Source organism: Podarcis melisellensis, assembly GCF_964234715.1.
Source record: "Podarcis melisellensis genome assembly, chromosome: 9".
NCBI lineage: Eukaryota > Metazoa > Chordata > Lepidosauria > Squamata > Lacertidae > Podarcis > Podarcis melisellensis.
In genome coordinates, this window is record NC_138541.1 from 77,516,776 (window position 1) to 77,537,589 (window position 20,814).

Consider the following 20,814-nt stretch of genomic DNA (forward strand, 5'->3'; position numbering starts at 1 on the left):
CAAATTTACTTTGTGTACATGACCATCGGAACAGCTTCTGGCTATGCTAGAAAGTCCATTTCCCACACGCCGCATCCCCATCGTTTTTTTAAAAAGATGTGGGGAGAGAAAAAGATGTAAATATATGGAAAGGAGGTCACGGAATTAGCTCTGTTAGGAGCCTTGTTTCTATTAATTTCTGGCGCCTCGCAAACCAGGAGAGCCCAAAGGCTTCTGGTTTAAGAGAAGTGAACTGAAATCAGAAACCTTTCGTTTGAATAAAATTAGGGGTGAGTTGTATCCGGTTTAATTGTTAAAAAAACAACATCCAAACCATTCCCCAGGTTTTTATTCCTGCCACTTTTAATTAACGGATTTTAAAAAGAAACGCAGAGGTGTTTTTTTTTTAATCCAAACGAAGGAACCTTCTCTTCGGAAACGTGTTTCCAAATTCAAGAAACGCTTGAAACACGTGGAGTTGCGGGTAGTTCTGTTTCTTATAAGGCTTACCGGGGGGAGAAAAAAATAAACAAATTTTCTAGGCGGATTGTTGCGGCTTCTCCGAGTCCCGAGGCTGCAACGTGACAGGAGTTTAACCATTTCCATGGGTCAAGTGAGCAGCGGGGAGAAGGCTGTGATTTCAAAAACACAGTAAATGAACTGGGATAAAACATCTAGAAAATATGCCAGGATTTGCCTAGGGAAGGAAATGGGGGAGAGAAAATACGAAAGGAAAACACGGACTTTTCCAGGCTTCTTTCGGGCGCCATCCTGCGCAGGCAGATGCCCAAGCAGTCCGGGCTGCCCAGCCCGCTTCGCCGCGCCGGGCGAGCCAGGGAGGGAAGAGGCCCGCCGGGACCCGGGGGACCTCCTTCGGGGTAAGGGGGCTGCTCGGGGACTAAGGGGACCCTGAAAGCGGCGCCTGCCTGCCTGCCTGCTCCGCCTGTCGGCAGGATCCCTCCGGGGCTTCGGGCGAGGAGGAGGAGGAGGCGCCCCGGGGAAGCAGCGCCCGGAAACGCGGCGGGCGGCCGACAAAAGCCCCTCCGGGCCGCCCCTTCGAGGGAGGGAAGCCCTTCGGATTCCCGGGCCCCGGCTCGGCGTCCCATTGTTCCCCGCGGCCAATCCGCGCTGGCCGCCGTCCTCTCGGCCAATGGCCTCCGGGGGCGGGAGCGGCCGGGTGAGGTCAGCGCCCCGCCCCGGGACGGGGGGGCTCCGTGGCGTGCTGACGTCATGCTGCGCCCGGGCCCGCGCGAGCGGGGCTGGCAGAGTTAGTCCGGCGGCGGAGGCGGAGGGGCTCGGCAGCCCGCGTGGACCCCCCCCCGGCCCAATCCGTCCCAGCCCTTCCCCGCCTCTCCTCCCGCATGGTGGATGTTCTCTTCCCCCAGTCTTTCCTGGGTGCTATGGGGGATCCTTCCAAAAGTAAGTGGCTCTGGGTGCATCGGAATGCGGTTCTTGCGAGGGGCTTTGCTTTTGCGACCCTTGGGCGGGGAGATGGCCCAACATAAGAAATATTCTGAAAGGGCTCCATCTATATATCTACGGCTATATATAGATATGCATTTATAAGCATTAATTTCCCCCTCTCCTTTATGCCACCGCTTGCCTTTTCGTTCCTGGATTCTTATCAAAACCTGGCAGTTGCAGAATTTGCTGCTGGTTTATTTTTCAACGAGCATGTTTTTATTCGGGGGCTTGTCGCCCAACACTTGAACGATCCTCCAGAAAACTGTAGGGAGAATTAGCAATAACTATAAAGATAGCAATTATGATGATACAACGAAGTCACGGAAAGATTCCCAGATTCTCTTTCTTTTTTCTTCATTTCTTCTGGGCGTATTAAATACGTGGCCGTTTGCTTTTATTTTCTGCGGTGCAGTCGGAAAACAAAGTTATACGGGAAAGTCAAAGATGCAAAATTCCCCGAGTTCTTCCGTTCTTCTTTTTACGCCCCTGCTTTGCCGGGGCGGGGGCGTTGATTTATAAAAGAGGTGCCGCCGCAGCACCCAAACCGGTGCCTGATTTGGGGTTAAATTATGCGGATTGATTTGGTTTGGTGTTAGGCTGATTGTTTTTTTAAAAAAGAAAACTTGTTTCCCGCCCCCCTTTCCAGAAAGTCCTGATGAGAGATTCTGTCCGATCTTAGTGTCCTTTGCTCCTTTCCACCGGCAGAGAAACCCGGGATTGCCATGTGCGTGGGCTGCGGGAGCGAAATCCACGACCAGTACATCCTGAAGGTCTCCCCGGACCTGGAGTGGCACGCGGCGTGCCTGAAATGCGCGGATTGTAGCCAGTATTTGGACGAGACCTGCACTTGTTTTGTGAGAGATGGCAAAACGTACTGTAAAAGGGATTATATCAGGTGATGCTGACCTCCCCCCCCCCGAGCGGGACGCCCACCGAGCGGAAGGAAAAACACGCCTAGCAAAGCCAGTTGCCCCCCCCCGCTTCCCTTTCGTTTTCTTTCCTCCTCTTCGGAGCCTTTTTTGTCACACAACCCCCTTTGAGTTATTCGATTAATTGTTTGCAAATGTTTGCTTTATTTTGGCAAATTTCTTCTCCCCCTACCCGCTCTTCTCTGTGTTGTTGAAATCTTGCTTGCTTGCTTGCGGGGCGGGGGGGGGGGATTTCAGGCCACAGAGGGTGGAGGGATGTCTTTTTGGTCTTTGAACTCCGGACGGCCGGAAGTCCAGAGAAAGACTCGCCTGTGGAAGCGTCATTCTTCACAATCCTCTCTTGGTGGTTCCCCCCCCCCCCGACAGATGCGATAAGAGCGAGACATTTCACATAGAGTTCGGAGGGAGGGAAAGCGGGGGATTTCATAGATTTGTAGAGTTGGAAAGGCTCCCAAGGGTCATCTAGTCCACCCCCCCCCCGTGGCTTAATTTTCTTATATTGCTCCAGCTTATCCTAAGCGGTGCCGCTTATTTGTTTTTTTCATTTCCGATCTAGGCTGTGCCAAGCTTTGCCCGGGTCAGACCTGCCGGCCAGACAGATTTCTGGGCCCCCTAAAGCAAACCCCCAAGCCAGCTTGGCAAGAAGGACGGCTAATAACCAGTGTGCCAATGGGAAGGCGGAACGGGCTCTCCGTAACTGAGTCCGAGAGAGGCCGATTCTTCTTATTTTATTATTCTTAATTTGGCACCACTCATCTGCAACTTAGGTCTCTGTCTGAAGAGACTTGAAATCGGAATCGTTATTCATCATAGTATACCATAAGAACTGCCGAGCTGAAGTTGCCCGTTATTAAGTTCGCGGCTTTGGCAGCCTAGGTCCCCGCCTCGAGGAGCTTACAAATCTTCAAATGCTTAACGATGGATCCCTTTACGGAAAGCCTTAGAGTATCCCCAAGAGTAGCCTTCCAAGAGGCCGCCAGGGCTGCTGGTTCTTTCCTCCTTATTGCTGCCTGTCGTTAAATGAGCGGAGGGAAACGCGGGGTTCCTGCCCCGAGGAGGTTGCGGGGGTAACTGCGGGGCAGCCCGCGCCGCCCTGGTAGCACAGAATGGGAGGGCCGGGAGGGTCCCCAGGGCCACCTAGTCCCTGCCAGGCCGCGGGGGGGTGGCGGGGGGTGGGGAGCCCGTGGTGCCCCTTCCCTCCCGGCCCCCCCCCCGCTGACGGCTGCCCCCTCCCCGCAGGCTCTTCGGCATCAAGTGCGCCAAGTGCGCGTCGGGCTTCAGCAGCAGCGACTTGGTGATGCGCGCCCGGGACAACGTCTACCACCTGGAGTGCTTCCGTTGCTCGGTGTGCAGCCGGCAGCTCCTGCCGGGAGACGAGTTCTCGCTGCGGGACCACGAGCTGCTCTGCCGCGCAGACCACAGCCTCCTCGTCGACCGGGCCGGGTCGGCCGAGAGCCCCCCGCGCAGCCCCGGACACCTCCAAGGCGCCCGGCAGGGCCTCCAGCTCGCAGGTAGGCGGGCGCCCCAGCAGAGAACTGGAGAGCTGGAAGGGACCCCCAGGGGCATCTTGTCCAACCCCCTGCAATGTAGAAACCTTAGCTAACGCTCCTTCCTTCCTTCCTTCCTTCCTTCCTTCCTTCCTTCCTTCCTTCCTTCCTTCCCTCCCTCCCTCCCTCCCTCCCTCCGCCCTGACTCCTTTCTCACTTTCCCCCTCTGTTCCTTCGTTGCCGATTCTCTCTTTTCTCTATCCACAACTCCTTCCGCACTTCATCTTCTAGCCTCCCCGCCTTCTCTTTTCCCAACCTCCGCAACAGCCGACGGAACTCTTTCTGTCCTAGGAGTCTTTCCAAACAGCAGACCCTTTCTGGATCCACCCATGCACTCTACACACACGGGTATTGAGGCTCCTTTCAGACGAACGGATGGATTTAGCTTTAGGAGACCGAATGCAATCACTTCTGCTGTCATCAACAGGTCAGGGGAGGCGCAAAAGTACCCCAGTAGGCGAACCAAACAGTGAAGATCCTTTGCCCCCAAGCGCTTGCAAAATGGAGTAGGACAGAGAAAATAAAGGGAGGAACAAGGACCTCGCTCTCCCGTTCCCGCGTCTCTTGCCCTTTTCTGCTTGGGAGAGACCGCGCCAGCCAGGGAGGGGACTCCAAAACATCCCTGGGGGAAACGGAGAGAATCTTGGCACCTCTCCAGAGTTAGGAAGTAGTATATGTCCCAAACTTTTGATACTCTCCAGCTCTGGTCTGATGGGAGCCCCCGTGTCCCCCCCCCCGCACTTAATCTTGCTTTGTTCAGTTAGCCTCTTTTAAACCTACAGAGAAGACATGTGGAGGTGATGGTGAACCCACTGACCCCCACCCCAAAATCAATACTTTGAAGAAAGTAGATCCTGCTCACTTCTAGGGAATGTACTGTGAGTGCGACACATTTAAAGCAGTCTCCTTTAAGAACCCCGGGAACTGTAGTTCAGTGCATCCAAGCACTGCAGTTCCCAGATCATTTGCGGGCTGTGTGTGTGTGTGTGTGTGTGTGTGCTTGCTTGCTTTAAATGGTGGGCACACAGACTTAGGAGTGTTGGGTGAATGGATTCTGTCTGAATCCCGTTCCTCCAGTCTCTCCCAGTGGCAAACTTTGGTCCTAGTCCCTCGCCCCTCAGTTACACACGTGATGAACAATATAGGCAGGAAGGTCCAAAATACAGGGGGAGAGCTTGCAGATTTTGTTGAAGGCGCTGGTTCTCGTCCTGGATTTGGACCGCCCAGTCTCCACAGCTGGGGGCTTTTTAGGAAAACCAGATCAAATATACCCCTCCAGGCCTGGGCAGGGGGCTTCCCTTCTGAGCGACGTCTCTGCCAGCCTCGGAGTGGAGGCAAAGTATCCCTCTCTGTTTCTCTCGCACACCCACCGGGAGAACGCCTCCCTCGCCCGCTCCGTGGAGAAAAGGGGGCCGCGGAAGAGAGCGCACATGCAGCCTGCAGGAAAGTTTCTTTTCAGACCTAAACCCCCAAGCAGAGTTGATTCGAGTTGCCAGGCAGGCAAGTCCCGCTGAATGGGCAGGGGGACTTGCTTCTTCAGGAAACAGGATCGGAGTGTAAACACAGAAAGTTGTGTCTCGCACTCAATTTTAATTTATTAAATTTCAGATAACTCTCTTGCTCCACGCGGGGCGGGGGAAATCCCAGCTCAACAGCACGGGAATTCCTTCCTTTGTGACTGTTGAATTAGTCCTAATAAAGGCACTATTACCCCACGGTTAGTTTTCGGAGTTAATGTATTACATACATACGTACGCACTCTTTTAGAATATTGGGATTTTAATTGCTTTTCACACGGGCTACTTAAATTTATTGCTTTAATGTAATTTTTGCAAATTGTCCTAGGATCTTAAGTGATTAAGGGGAGGAGGCGGGGTTAGAAACAGAAGAAAATATGTTTGTTTTACCCTTCTCATCCGCAAAACATGGATGCTGTTCATGTACTCTCGATTTAATCAGAGGCCATGTATCAGGTTTGAAACAAAATTTGGGGAACAGCGCATAACCAGATTTCCGTTCATCTTTAACACAAAAACAAGAACAAAAATAGATTTCAAAAGTTAGACATGGGAACTCCTTTTACTATTCTTACAGCCCAAACCTCCCCGGATTTGCTTAGAACTAAAATCCTCCCTTGACAGCGAGGCTGGCTTTGCAAGTGAACTGAGCAACACTCTGGTGTTTACGCAGAAGGAAATTTCACTGCTCCATCCTGAGGCTTACTCTCGAGTAAGTGAATTAAACATTTCAGCCTCGAGTTCTCTGACGTTGGGCTCACTTACAAGGGAGCAAGCCAAATTCAATACAGTGAGGCTTACTCCCAAGTAGACATACATGCATAATAAGATTGTGCTGGCAATTCCTTAACACTGGGACAGTTCCTTCCCTCTTTCTTTCTTTCTTTCTTTCTTTCTTTCTTTCTTTCTTTCTTTCTTTCTTTCTTTCTTTCTTTCTTTCTTTCTACTCTTTCTTTCCTTCCTTCCTTCCTTCCTTCCTTCCTTCCTTCCTTCCTTCCTTCCTTCCTTCCTTCCTTCCTTCCTCTCCAAACCACAGAAACTATATTGAGTTGTTGTAGGTTTTTTATTAATTATTTTTATTATCATAATCATCTGTATGTGATGCATTGTACCTGTACCTTCCAAAGACGCGGGTTTAGAATAATATAGCAATCTAATAAACAGATAAATAAATAAATGATTTAGTTTTAAAAGCGTTGCGGTGGGATGACGACGACGACGACGACGACTCATTTTTAATCCGTCTCTTAACATTTGCCGCAAAGCGTCTGTCTGTTGCAGCCGGTTCCTCGCCCGGAGGCCGCGGTTCCCAGGGACCGAAAGGGCAGGCAATTCCGTTTGTCTCGGCTTTCCTCTCCCGCCGCCCGGTCCCCCCCGCCCGCCCCCGACATCTGTTTTGTGTGACATCTGATGCGTCTCCTTTTAACGCCGGGCTGTCATCTGAGTCCTTGCTGGGCTAAATCCCCCCGCCGACCCCCTCACACGCGCACCTTTTTAAAAGGACGTAAATATTCGAGGCCATCATTAGTTTGGGATTTGTTTAATAAAAAATAGAATAATAGTAATAATTGCAACAATCGGATTTATTGGTCTAAACTCTCTCTTTGGTGTAGCTTGATTTTTGCGCAGTCTGATCGATATTTGTGTGTGTGTGTGTGTGTGTGTGTGTGTACAGAGACAAACCTTGCGAAATTCAAGCCCAGCATCTCCTGAGACTGTCCAGTCCCTCTCCAACCCTCGGCTTGTGCGTTTGAAATGACACCTTTAACATTATTTGGAGAACCTGTGGAGTGTCTGGGGAAGAACAAGGCCGAAAGTATTATTATTATTATTATTATTAATAATAATAATAATAATAATAATATTGCTACTACTCCTGATACTATATTTAATTTAAACATGTTTCTTTCAAGTTGGTCCTTTTCTGAGAAGATTCCTGGTTATTTGTTAGACTTGGCTAATAATAATAATAATAATGATAATACAGGAGTAGGAACTTCCTGTACAACCTGTTCTTTAACTATTATTTTGATCTTCAATGGGAAAGCTTTGCCTGATGTGCCAAGGAGGAGCCGGGGCTCCGGGCGGGGGTCGGGGGTCGGGTTGGCCGCCGCTTGGTACTGGGCGGAGAGGCGCCCTCCGCCGGGGGACGGAGCCCCTTCCAGGCCAGCGCCGCTCCGGGCCGGGCCTGCGGGAGCCGAGGGGCAGCGGGGAGACTGCAAACGCTGCCCACTGGTCTCCCTACACCTTGTGGCGCGTTTTCTTTGGGGGGGGGCGGCAATCCCTCCCAGAGACTTAGTTGTGGGGTGTGCAATTATTGTACAACTAAATGGCAGTTTAGAAGCTGCGCGTCTTGGTATTGTTTTGTTTTCTTTCCCGCCGCGTTTGCCTTTCCGGCCCCGAGTTGAGCCTCTTCCTAGACTGCGCCCGGGGGGGGGCGTAGTAAAATTCCTCTGCTGTCTCAAGGAGGAGCTGCCAGTCCTGAGGTGCCAGTCACTCCCCCCCCTCCGAGAAAGGGCTCAGTTTTGCGTTGCTGCTGCTGCTGCTGTTAATTTTTGGTATCCATGTGACTTTCGCAAAGGCAGGTTCAGTGACTAATGATCTGCGAAGAACTAGGAAAAACAATTACTTTATTAATTATTTAGTTAATTATAAAAATATTTGTATACCCCTGTATCATATTACAGAAGTATACAAATATTTTACAGTTTACAGGAATATAAGACCATACAATAAGACCATTAAAATAAGTTAGAAACATTAGCCAGAAATAGTTTTGAACGTCTTAAAGAGCTCTCTGCGGCGGTGCATACACAATAAAACTGTAACTAAAACACATCTAAAAGCCACAAAGGGTAACCAGAGGGCTTCTCAGTCTGGGACATGGGGGGGGGGGTTGAGCCCCGGAAGGCGCGCCCTTGAACTAGCTGGGCGGGTCGTCCCAACCTTTCCCCCCGGGGGGGGCGCGCAATCTTCCCTCCCCCTCCTGATCAGTCTCTCTCCCTCCCTCCCGCTCCCTTCCCCTCCCCGCAGATTCCGTGCCCGGGCGCCAACCCTCCTTGCGTCCACACGTGCACAAGCAGGCGGAGAAGACGACGCGCGTGAGGACTGTGCTGAACGAGAAGCAGCTGCACACGCTGCGCACCTGCTACGCGGCCAACCCGCGGCCCGACGCGCTCATGAAGGAGCAGCTGGTGGAGATGACCGGCCTGAGCCCGCGCGTGATCCGCGTCTGGTTCCAGAACAAGCGCTGCAAAGACAAGAAGAAGTCCATCCTCATGAAGCAGCTCCAGCAGCAGCAGCACAGCGACAAAGCCGTAAGTGCCCCTGCCCGGACTCTGCACGTCTGAATAGCCGTCGCCCTCCCTGAAATAAATGGCCGGGTCTTTTCTGGGGGTCGGGAGAGCCCCTCCATCTCGAGAGACCCAAGTCACGGGGGAGGATTTCCTAGAGATTTCGGGGAGAGGATTTAAACTGGCTTCTGGACAGGCCTGATCCACCAGCACGAAGCCACGCTTTGCATCCGCGGACGGTTTGAATTGGCACAGTCTGCAGTGAACACCTCTGGCTTAAGTGGCGCAGGGCTGCCCTTCCTCTCTCCAATCTCTCCCGTTTTTGAAAGGTGCTCGCCGGCACCTGAAGATGTAGGAAGATAAATGTTGTGTACGTGACAGTTGTAGAAGCTACCGGTCCATCCTTATAATCTGGTCTAATCGGAGCGAAACTCAAACGTGTATTAACAGGTTTCCAATTTCATCACAGCAGGTGGGGGACCACTGACTGTTTTAAAAGGCAAACTGTTTTGTTTTTGCGTTTCACATCACTAGGATCCCTCTCCCCTCCTGCTTAACACCCCTAGACACGCGCGCACACGTGTCTTTGGCAGTGTTTTGGATTACGTTTTATATAGATGCCAGTGCCTTGGTCTTTAAGATGCCACAAGACTCTCTCTCGTTTTTTGGTACAACAAACTAAACAAGGCCACCTTTCTCGAAGCTGGACTAGGAGAAGGTTTCATGACACCAGATCTCTTAATATATCCCTAATACTGTACAATGTGTCTCTAGAGCGTCCCTGAAAATGTATTCGGGTGAATTTTTTTAAAAATAACAATCGAAAATTCTTAAAAAACCAAGTGTTTTTTGAGCAAAATCTATTGCTAAATTAGTTTAGTTCTAATTAAAGAAACTTGGCGCCCCATCTTAAAAATAGAACAACAATAATGTTTTTGCTTTTAATATATAATCTATTTTTGAAGGGCGCTTGAAACCCAGAAAGGGGCACCTTAACAGATCCGGTGTCACGAACAGTGTAATCCTAGCCGTGTGCACTGAGAAGAAAGTCCTGTTTCGTTCCTTGGGACTTATTCCCTAGTCCCAGGTAAATCAGGTGCAATCCTAACCCCATTTTACCTGGGAGTAAGCGCCACTGAATTCGATTACACTTACTTTTGAGTAGACATGGTTGAAATTGTGTTGTTACTGGCTAAAGCAATACCTCTATGAACACTTAATGGGGGTTTACTTCTGAGTAGCCGGGAATAGGCTTGTGCTACTTCAATATAGGAGCCGGAAAAGTCTTTCTGCCCACATCTCCGCGGCAAACCACTGTAATCTTATTTGGAATATAGGGAACAGTATTATTGCCTCTGTTTTACAGGGCTTTTGTAGGACAGAAATATTGTGAAGGCTGCTGCTCAATGCCCAGCTATGTGGGAGCGTGTCCCCATTGAAACGTCCGAGTAAACGGGCACAGACTGGCGCTGCACAGGACTCTATAACGAAAAAGGTTACATAGTCCAAGAGTGGAGGGTCGCTCCCAGGTCTACAATTAGGATTCTCAGAAAGGTCCTCTGTGCGTAAACTACATTGAAATGAATGGGAAAGATGCAATAACTCTCCATGTGTGGAAAATTACCCGGTGGATTTTGTCATTCCATCTATACTGTTATGGGAAACCATCTAAATGCATCCATTTATTGTTAAAATGAAGTATAAAAAACCACACCCACCATTTCCCCGCTTTCCCCTTCTAGAACAATTGTCACTTTTCTGCTGCAGTGAAATTGGCGAGGAGAGGGACGAGGGAGGAAATATATGGCTGCACATTAAGGCCAGGCCCGTTGACTTCCATGGGCTTTGCCACGCGCCTGCCTGGGAGTAAGGCCCCGGCCCCGCTGCCCTCCAGGGCGCCCTTCCTTCCTTCCTTCCTTCCTTCCTTCCTTCCTTCCTTCCTTCCTTCCTTCCTTCCTTCCTTCCTTCCTTCCTTCCTTCCTTCCTTCCTTCCTTCCTTCCTTCCTTCCTTCCTTCCTTCCTTCCTTCCTTCCTTCCTTCCTTCCTTCCTTCCTGACGCGCAAACGGGTCTCCGCGAAAGGGACGAGCTGGAGAGCGGAGCGAGGCTCGCGCAGGGCCGGGGCGAAAGAGTTCGCCACCTCGTGCACTTCGCTTTCGTTTTCGCGGGAGACGGTTATCGGCATAGCAGGGAACACTTTGCTCCTGGAATGTTTTCACTCATATTGTTTTTATTATTTAATAGTTACCCCGGTGGCATTAAATACAGTATTGCATCTTCCCCTGGTGGTTCACCCCCAGCCCCAAAATACTTTTAATTGGCTTCAAAACCACGTTCATGGGCGTTGTAGAAAAGGACAGCAGGAAGCTCCAGCCTTGAGGGGAGTCCCTTTCTTGGGGATTTTGTCCGGAGAGAACCCTCTTTTGATTGGGTTTCATGCAAAACTTCCAGGCAAGCTCAAGCAAATTAAAAAGAATGAGAAGATGATGCTAATTTAAACTGCTTCTCGGCTCCCCCGCCCCCCGTCCAGAGCAATTATTAGTGCCACCACCCATATAATTCCAATTAAGGCTCTGCAGCAAATATACCAGCAGATAATGTCATCATAAATAAATCCTATTACTTTTAATAGATTAAATTAAGATATTAAAATTATGTTTGAAAAATGAATCAAAATTTAGCCTCCACCTCTTTTGTTTGCCCTTTAAACTCTTTAGAAAACTACTATCTGTGATTTAGGCAGTGTGGCGTAGTGGTTAGGACTAGCACTGGGAGAGCAGGGTTCAACTCCCCTGCTTGGTCGTGAATCTCACTGGGTGGACTTGGGGGGGGTCTATCGCTGCCTCTCAGCCCAGCCTACCTTGCAGGGTTGGTTTGGGGCATTAATGAGGAGGGGCAGAACCATGTGACCACCTTGAGCTTCTTGGAGCAAAAAGCGGGGTAGAAATGCCAGTGAATAAACAAACTTTTTGCTCTTCCCTATAAATAACTGTGAAGCATATTTGATCTGGGTAAGGGGTTTGAGGTGGGGGAGGCGAAAGCCTTGAGAGGAGTGGGATCAGGAAGTGGGCAGGAGACGTATCTTGACCATCGGAGGTGGAAGTGTTGCTTAATTTCTCTAGAAACCAAATCATTTAATGTTCATTCCATTACTGCCACAGATCAAACTGAGAAGGGGAAGAGCACTTGCTCTCCTTGTGGCAAAGTGGAAAAAACCAACTGCTGCCCTTCTGGAAAAATATGTTATTGCTGGTGAAGCCAGTTTGGTTATTAGAAAGGATTTGGATTGGGGCAGGAGGAGAATAAAGGGAAACTTTCTTTCACTCTCCTCCCTCCTTACTGCCAGATTTTGTAGGCTAATCCAGAATTAATTAATGATTAATTGCTGATTAGCTCCTCCCCCATTTGGGTTCTTCCACTTCTTTCTGTTGTCCATTCTTCCCTGAGAACACTTTGTAAGAGAATTCTCCTCCCCCTAACCCAGGCTTCCTCAACCTCGGCCCTCCAGATGTTTTTGGCCTACAACTCCTATGATCCCTAGCTAGCAGGACCAGTGGTCAGGGATGATGGGAATTGTAGTCTCAAAACATCTGGAGGACCGAGGTACATCCCTTTTGCTGTCATAAGCAGCTGCAAATTGGGGTTTTCCAAAATACACCAGCCTTCCAACTGAGTATCAGTGGGTGGGTGGGGGGGGGTTGAGGTGGGGCTCAGCCCAAGGCTTTGCAAAATACCAAGTAATATGAAACAGGAGATTGTCCCTGAACATGTCAAGAATTCTTGCTACTGAGCAGCCATAGTCAGCCCCTTTACACTCAGCATCTGTAGGCATGGCTTATCACAAGGGTGAGCAAAAGGTAGATCGGGATCTACTGACAAGATCCCTGAGGTGACTTGCAATGGATCTGAAAAAGTTTATGACAACACATATGCAGATACCCTAGCCTTTCCGTGGGTGTTTTTGGGGGTGGGGTGGGAAGAGACCTCCATAAATTGCTTTGTCACTACATATGATTCTTAGAAATTGTTTTGCTTCATTGTAAAGTCTTGTGACTATATAATTTTTTAAAAGAACCAGGGGTGATTTGCTATTATTGATCTGTAGCGCATGGCTGGATGTGACATTGGGACATGACGATGCATCCAAGTCTGTCACTGCTGCCAGATTCTTCCTCTGGGAACAGGTGGGTTGGGCTGAGTTCTTTGCTGACTGTTCCTTTCTTTTCACTCCTCCACAAGAGCCTTCAGGGCCTGACTGGGACTCCACTGGTGGCCGGCAGCCCAATCCGCCATGACAGCGCTGTGCAGGGCAACGCAGTGGAGGTGCAAACCTATCAGCCCCCCTGGAAAGCACTCAGTGACTTCGCCTTGCAGAGCGACTTGGACCAGCCAGCCTTCCAGCAACTGGTAAGGGGCCGGGAGAGGTGGGAATACACAGCCAAAAGGACCAGGTCTTCCTTTGAACCAGCTTGGGAGCAGAGTGGGGAAGGCGCACCTTTGTGGCCTTTGTGGCTCAAGCCTAAGAAAAACATCGCCACCCACTTCCAGACTGTATGTGAGCAGTTGATTCCTCCTTAAACGCTGTGCCCTCTACCACACGTGGGGACAGTCAGGTTGCTTTGGGGGCACAGGGAAGGCCATGTGGGGCACACAGCTCTGTACTGCAGCTCCCTGCACGCAGACGGGGCATCTTCCACCAGCCAGCTGCCTCACTCTGCCTCGTGGCTCCGCTGGCCCTCCTTGTTCCCTTGACACCCAGCTCACCTCCCTGTCTGGGACGCATCTCCTAAGCAAGCCTGCTTCAACCCAAATTCTCCTCGGTGTTGACTCAGGCGTTTGGGGATCAAAAGGAGGTTGGGAGGACGGTGGTTGACAGCCACAAGACAAGAACCATCCATGCTCTGTACTGTGGAGTAAGCACTCTCGAACAATCACTGCATTCTGTGTAGGATGAGGATCACTGTGGACATAAGTGGGAAGATGGAGAGGGCAGGAACTGAGACCCCTTTAGCACTCTTTTCTGCTTTTGTGTGACAGGGAAAGAGCTCTTCAAATTGTGCTTCGTGGTGTGTTAAGTGATCTTGAGTGCAATCTCATCTGTGCTGGTGTGTTTGAAGTATGTGCTGCTTAATATAAATTCAAACTGGCCCTCTGGATGTATATACGTATGTGAACAGGTACCTAAGTTTGGGTTCCCATGGCAACATCAGAGGATCCTTTAATGATTTGTTGGAGTACTTGCACCATTAGTTAAAGCGGAGTTAGGTTGGAGTTGCATCAAGAACCGCCCCAATGCAGCATCACCAAATGTGATCCTATGTTGGCATCATGAGCAGATGTTTAGGATTGTGGTGTAAGATGCACTTACCTGTACATTTGGGGCAGAGTCTTCAGGCAATGGTAGATGCCTAGACAGAATGGGGAAGGGGCACAGCCCAGCAGTAGGGCATCAGGTTCAATCCTCAGTATCTCCAGGTAGAGCTGGGAGACACCCTACCTGCAACCCTGGGCTGCTGCTGCCAGTCAGTGTAAACAATATTGAACTAGGTGGACCAGCGGTATGAAGAAGGCAGCTTACTGTGCTCACAGAACTGTGTGATAAAGAAGTTGCTGGGATGTATTTGAAAGAAAGGCCTTATCCCCTACCTGAATACACCAGAATAAGGTCATGTTAATGCTTGAGGAAGAGGGGTAATTTTGGAGGGAGAGAGATGTAAATACAAAATGTCAACGCCGTGTTGGACTGAGGCTGCAGTTTTGTCAAATACTTAGCACAGGCACACTGAAAACGTAAAGGTTAGTTCACTTCAACTTGCCTGTTGAGCAGGCATAGGCAAACTGGGCCTTCCAGATGTTTTGGGACTACAGTGCCCATCATCCCTGACCACTGGTCCTCTTAGCTAGGGATGATGGGAGTTGTGGTCCCAAAACATATGGAGGGCCGAGTTTGCCTATGCCTGCTGTTGAGCATGCAGCGGCTTAACACCTTTCTAAACTATGCCTATTGCTGGTGAGCTCAGGGTCCCGGGTTCAGTCCTGGCATTTCCAGGTAGGGGTGGGAAGGATCTTTGCCTGAAGAGCCTCTGCCCGTCAGTGCAGGCGGTACTGTGCTGGAGGGACCAGGGTTCTGATTTGGTATATATCAGCTTGCTATGAGTGAATTGGCCTCAGTTCATCAGCTGTGATGTTTTCCTGCAATGCCAAAACTGCACCACTGGATTCCAGTTTCCGTTGTTAGGTGTGCCAGGCTAATGGAAATGAACAGGCTTAAAATAGAGTTGTCCTCCTGCTGGATCACAGCTCAGAACTGCTGAGGGGAAGCCCGTGAAACTCTATCGTTAATTACAAAGGAATACTGAGGAATGTGTGCCCATCGAAGGTTCTCCCCCTCCTAAGGCATTCCTTCCTGTATCTGGATTATGCTTTAGAGGATAATCAAAAATGAATCTGGTGCAATATTTAGCTAAGATAATGGAGAATTGAGATGGGTGAGCTGCCTGCATAATTAAATGGTCATTTGCTAGAAACGGAAGTGCCACTAAATGAAATATGGGTCCTATACATCAGCTTATGAAATATGGAGCCCGGCTCTGCATAGCTGCCACTGGAGCTTTGCCTAGACAGAGAGGAGTGTGCAGGAAGTCTGTCAAATTCCTTACAGAACAGATTCCTCTTTGCTCAAGGGGCTCTGCAACTGGAGACCGTGAGGGAAAGCATTATGTGCCACTTTAACAGTCATGGCTTCTTCCCCAGAACCGGGGAACTGCAGTTTCTTAAGGGTGCAGAGAGTTGATAGAAGCCTCCCCTGTTCCCTAGAGCTACAATTCCAGAGTTCATTGGGAAGAGGGATCAGCCGTTAAACCGCTCTGGGAATTGTAGCTCTGTGGGGGAATAGGGATGATGTTGGGACAAAGGTGAAGGCCTCCCCCCCTTCTACCCTCACCCCCCCTTCTGGTTTCCCAAGAGCCTTATGGAGGGAAAACCTGCTAGAGGAAGGAAGGGAGAGAGTTTTGTGCAGCCCAAGGGCCACATTTCCTTCTGGGTGCCATAAGCCAGCGCTAGGCAATGCAGGAGGGAAATGTGGCGGGGAAAAGGAGTATAAAATTTGCCTTTGCAGAGGGTCCAATTGCTATACATTCACACACCCCTCTCTACCCCCCCCCCAAGTGGCAGGATCACGCTACAGTCAGGCAAGAGCACTTGATGAGTGTGCAGAGCAGGGCTGGGGTGCAAGGAATGTGGCCTGGGAACGGTCTTGAGGGCCAAATAGAGATGTTTGGGGGGCCACATTGGGCCCCAGGCCAGAGGTTCCTCCTCTTGTGATACAGTATGGCAAGTTACCTGAATGGGTTGGAGAACACCCCAGACATCTAAATCAGTGGTACTGCTTGATAAATCTAGCCTGTTCAGACTGAATCTATGTTGTTGGAAAAGAGAAGGGTGGGAGGGAAAGGCATTGAGGATAGAGATCCTCCATTGCTCTGCAAGCCTTCCACAAAACCACCTGAACAGAGCTCACAGACTACCAGCAACCCACAGACCAAAGTTTGTGAACTTCTGACCCTACGTAATAGGTGTGTTTAAGGAACCGTGCTTGAATTAATCAGTTCAAATAATTTCAAGCAGTGCCCTTTAATTGCACCCATTATTTAGGTCCGTTATTCATGGGTTTGGTGAGTGAGTGTGATCTGGCCACATCTGATGAAGCTCAGATGATGAGTCCTACTTTCTCCCCATAATTTGAGTCCTTTTAGGAAATATATAGTGGCACATTTGAATAATGAAGTGTTTGGGATCCTGACAGTTTGGGAGAAGGTTCTATCACTCATAATATTCCTTTGGGAGTCCTCCGGCACATGAGGAGGACGGGCTCATGTTCAGTTCCTCCGGCACATGAGGAGGACGGGCTCATGTTCAGTTCCTTTTCATTCCACTGGATTGTGCTCCCGCTTTTCATACCAAGTGTGTGTAGGGATGTGAATAGACATGTATAGATTTATTAGAGATGATCCTTCCTTCCTTCCTCACGTTTGTAGGTTCAGCAGAGTGCATCCCTTTGTAGCTTAAAAGTGAAGCTTAGATAGGTTAGTTTTAGCCTTTTAGTTTAAGTAACCCAGGATGCCTTAAGGCAGACTGGGTTCTCCTGGTATTTCCCCCTTAAAACAATAATCATACAAACATTCTTGTCCAGAGGGACAAATGGTCTCACCTGCTAGGAGACAGCCTCCTGTGAGTTAAGTTTTAAAAACTAAAGAACTGGGGCAAATAAATTCCTGTATCTTTTCATCAATAAATATTCTCTGGGTGGCTTAAAATCATTTTAAAATAAAAATTAAAGTGAAAGGTAAAAATAACATTTACTCATTCCACATTTCTGTTGCAGAATGACAGATACAGCAGCTTTGTTCAGACAGGCTTAAAATGGTAATTCAGTTAGATAGACATGCTTAAGTCTAGCTTAAGTCTAGCATGTCTGAGCAATGGAGCTCAGATATGCAGGTTGTTCTCACCTTTCTGACTTGGTGCTGAGATGAAGAGGTAAGAGTGAAGAGAGGCCAAAGAGCCAAGAGGAAGTGCCAAGCCTTGTGAGTAATTATACATGGCTATGCCCCCCCCCCCGCAGGGCACAGAGGGAGTGTCTGTCTCAGAGTTCTGTCTAGCAAACCTACAGGAAAACTCTGTGAGCTTCAGCTCTGATCATGTGCCTGTCTAGCAAACATGCTTTGTTGGTTTGACTGCCTTGTAAATATCCCACAGTGAGCTGCCAGAGTGCTTCAGGGAAGTGCGAAGAAGGGACTCTGGCAGGGTCCCAAAGATGGGCAAGCCCTAACTAGGCTTCGGGGACCCTGCCAGAGCCTTATGCCTCCTTCCCAAAGCCTAGTGCTTCCTCACCTGGCCAGCTTTGGGAAGGCAGCATGAGGGCTGGGGTAGCGGCATCAAATGTTGCTGAGTGCTGTCCCAAAACACTTTTTGATAGAATTCAAATCCACTATATCTTTTAAGCAGCTTCTCATTCTGCCTTCAGCTGTGTTTCAGTTTGCCCTGGCAACAAGGAAAGGGTTGGCAATATTAACTGATATCTGTTTTTGGGATGAGCTTTTGGGGGTTGGGGACCGTAGCATCTGCTTTGCATGCAGAAGGATATTAAAAAGGATCAGGCAGCACACTTTGGGAAAGGCTTTCTCTGCCTGAAACCTTGGAGAGTTGTTGTCGGAAGGAGTAGGCAATTCCAGTCCAGAGGGACAAATGGTCTCACCTGCTAGGAGACAGCCTCCTGTGAGTTAAGTTTTAAAAACTAAAGAACTGGGGCAAATAAATTCCTGTATCTTTTCATCAATAAATATTCTCTGGGTGGCTTAAAATCATTTTAAAATAAAAATTAAAGTGAAAGAGCAACAGAGACAGCATAGAGCAGATTACAATCTGATTTAAACCACCAAACTCCCTGCGTGAATAAAGACATCTTCACCATCACCTGGTGTTATAAAGACCATAGAAAAGGTGTTGGCTGAGCCTCTTTGGGGAGTCTGTGTGGGATGAGTTTTAATGCAAATAAATTGCAGTTTATCCCTCCAGGCACCTGCATGTGGGGGTTAAACAGAGTTTTAAAATCCCATCCTTGGAAGCAAAATAAAAAGCATAGGAGCTGTAAAATCTTGTTTTGAGCAAGTCCTGCTACAAAGTAAGTTGGCTTCCCCATTCTTACCCCACTTAACAAAATATCAGGCAGCAACTTACTTTATTGGTTCACAGCAGTGGAAGCAGTAAAAACTATGCAGGCAAAATACTTACAGTAAACCCAGCTCCAGCGAGGGGAGGCATGTCTGCATCTGAGGGGCGGGAGGGACCGGAGGTGCTCTGTTCTTTCCTCTCCGGGAGAGCAGGGCAAATGGCGCCACACAGAGCCCTCTCTGCTAACTGCGTTTCTATGGGCCGTGTATCTGCCTCAGCAATCCAGCTCTGTGATATTAGCGCCTTCTCATCCTAACTAGCAAGAATATGCTTTGGTTAGGTTTGGCAGCTCATCTCCCACAGTCTGTTCTATAGCTCAGATCACCCCCTTTGCACCTGGCCAGTGGCATGTGTCCCCCCAGAAGGTTGCCTAGAAGGCAGTGCGGCCCCCGGCTGAAAAACGGTTCCCCGCTCACTCCTGCTGCAAGATTGGCATCACTTGACTAATCCCCAACCTTGTTGCCCTCTCTCCGCCCCTGCAGGTCTCCTTCTCAGAGTCCGGCTCCTTGGGCAACTCATCTGGCAGCGACGTGACCTCCTTGTCCTCTCAGCTCCCTGATACCCCCAACAGCATGGTCCCCAGCCCGGTGGAAACGTGAGAAGAGCCTCCTTTTACCACCCCCACCTCCCCATGGACTTTCGCATGCTCCTGATCCCTGCATGAGATCTCCTGAGCTCCGAGCAAACTCAACTCTTTAAATTATTATCTTTTATTTAAAACCCAGCTCCCCGATCTTTCCTAAACTGCCATGGCTGTAAGCGGCACCCGCCTCTGGACTGCACACCGGGGGGGAGCAGAGCAAGACTCCCAAGGGATTCCGTGCCCCCACCCTCCGTGAATCACTCTGGATTGGACTAGGATGACTTTCCTGACTCCTGTAATGGCAGCTTTAGAGGACGTTGTCTTTTTTTTAAAAAAAAAACAAACAAAACACACTTCATTGGGAAGAACCTGATCGTCTTGGAATTGCCGGTGCCATTTGCCACACTATGCCAGGAGCCTGGACAAATCTTGAACTCCCTTATATTTGTTTGCTGGCCCTGGAAGGGGGATCTGTCTGTCTGTCTGTCTGTCTCTCTTTGTCTCTCTCTCTCTCTTTCTCTTTTTCCCTCCCCCCCTCCAAGCCTGCATGATTGCTGGAAAACTATCTGCAAGACTTAAAGTCTCCCCCCCACTTCTCTTGCCAATGTTAAATTATCTTCTGGATGGAGGTGAGGTTTGTTAGGCCATTGCAGACCAAAGTAAGTTATTGTTATTATTATTTATTGTTACGGCAGAAGATAAAATGGTTGGGATTGATATTTTGACCTTAATAATAAAAACGAACAAATACCTGATGAGAAAGTGCTGCAAGTTTGTGTGAATCACTGCCACACAGGATCAGAAGGCTGGGATTAAGGATCATCAGTGCCGTCAAATATGGAGGCCACATGAACATTCCCTGTGTGTGTTTGTGTGGAATGAAGACATCTTAACACGGAAGGGTTTCCCCAGGTCAGACAGACTGGAACTATATGAAACCTGCTTCTCCTTCAGCCACACATCAGACTGGAAGCTTGTATGGGAGCTGGAGGCTCCACCGCCTTCCTGGCCCTGATCAGGCCCTGATCTGGGCAGGTGTGTCCATTCGTCTTCCCTGCGGAAGGTGAGGAGGCTCCAAGATCCAGCCAGGCTCTCACACAGTGGTGTCAGAGGCTCCTGTGACAAGAGAGGAGCAGAGTGAGGGTGCTGGTTGAATTAGTGCAGGGACATGGACCCTCAGGCTCAGGGGCCAGATGTGGCCCACCTAGGCTCTCTATGTAGCCCTCAGGACTTTCCTGCTCCCCAGCCACACTCCCTTCTGAACCTCCTTTGCCCTTCCTTGAACGTTTTTGTCTGGCTGGACTGTGTCCTTGATCGTGCCTCTTGTTTGGATGAAACGGGTAATGGAGAGGGGTGTGTGCAGGAATCAACTCACTGTGCAAAGGCAAATTTTGAATTCCTTGCTCCATGCATGTTTGGCTCTGGCCCCATGTGCTGCTGACATGTGGTCCCTCGAAGCTTGCCAGAAGGGAATGTGGCGCTTGGGTTGAAAAAGGGTCCCCAGCCCTGAACTACTCAGCAGTTTTCACAAATTGGTTCATGCTTTGAAGTGCCTCTGAGAAAGCCTAGTGCCAATTTTTGCAATGTGATGTGCTCAGAACCTGAGTTTTCCAGGGCTGGCATCTGCAGAAGCTGAAGTCTACCCACTCAGGATTTCAGTGGCACTTTCTGAATTGACGTATATGCACTTTGTGGTGGGAAGCTGCTCTTTGGATGTTTTCCTCTGTCTCTAAGCAGTGAAAGATTCTGGAGTTCTAGGCACTTACCCAGGG

General features: G+C 49.4%; 1 protein-coding gene across 3 annotated transcripts; it reads left to right on the top strand.

Annotated features, from left to right (window-relative positions):
- Nucleotides 1–1,318: 1,318 nt before the first annotated feature.
- ISL2 (ISL LIM homeobox 2) lies at nt 1,319–19,818 on the top strand. Of its 3 annotated transcripts, none has more exons than XM_081925735.1 (7): nt 1,319–1,398; nt 2,149–2,338; nt 3,612–3,883; nt 8,470–8,753; nt 12,967–13,134; nt 18,942–19,054; nt 19,185–19,818. In XM_081925735.1, exons 1-7 carry the CDS (start codon nt 1,341–1,343, stop codon nt 19,216–19,218), a joined length of 1,119 nt encoding a protein of 372 aa, XP_081781861.1. In that variant the 5' UTR covers nt 1,319–1,340; the 3' UTR covers nt 19,219–19,818. The 3 variants fall into 3 exon arrangements, with proteins under 3 accessions (XP_081781861.1, XP_081781862.1, XP_081781863.1); XM_081925737.1 differs by having other exon boundaries at nt 1,331–1,398; nt 2,090–2,338; XM_081925736.1 differs by lacking the exon at nt 19,185–19,818 and having other exon boundaries at nt 18,942–19,179.
- The last annotated feature ends 996 nt before the right edge of the window (nt 19,819–20,814 follow it).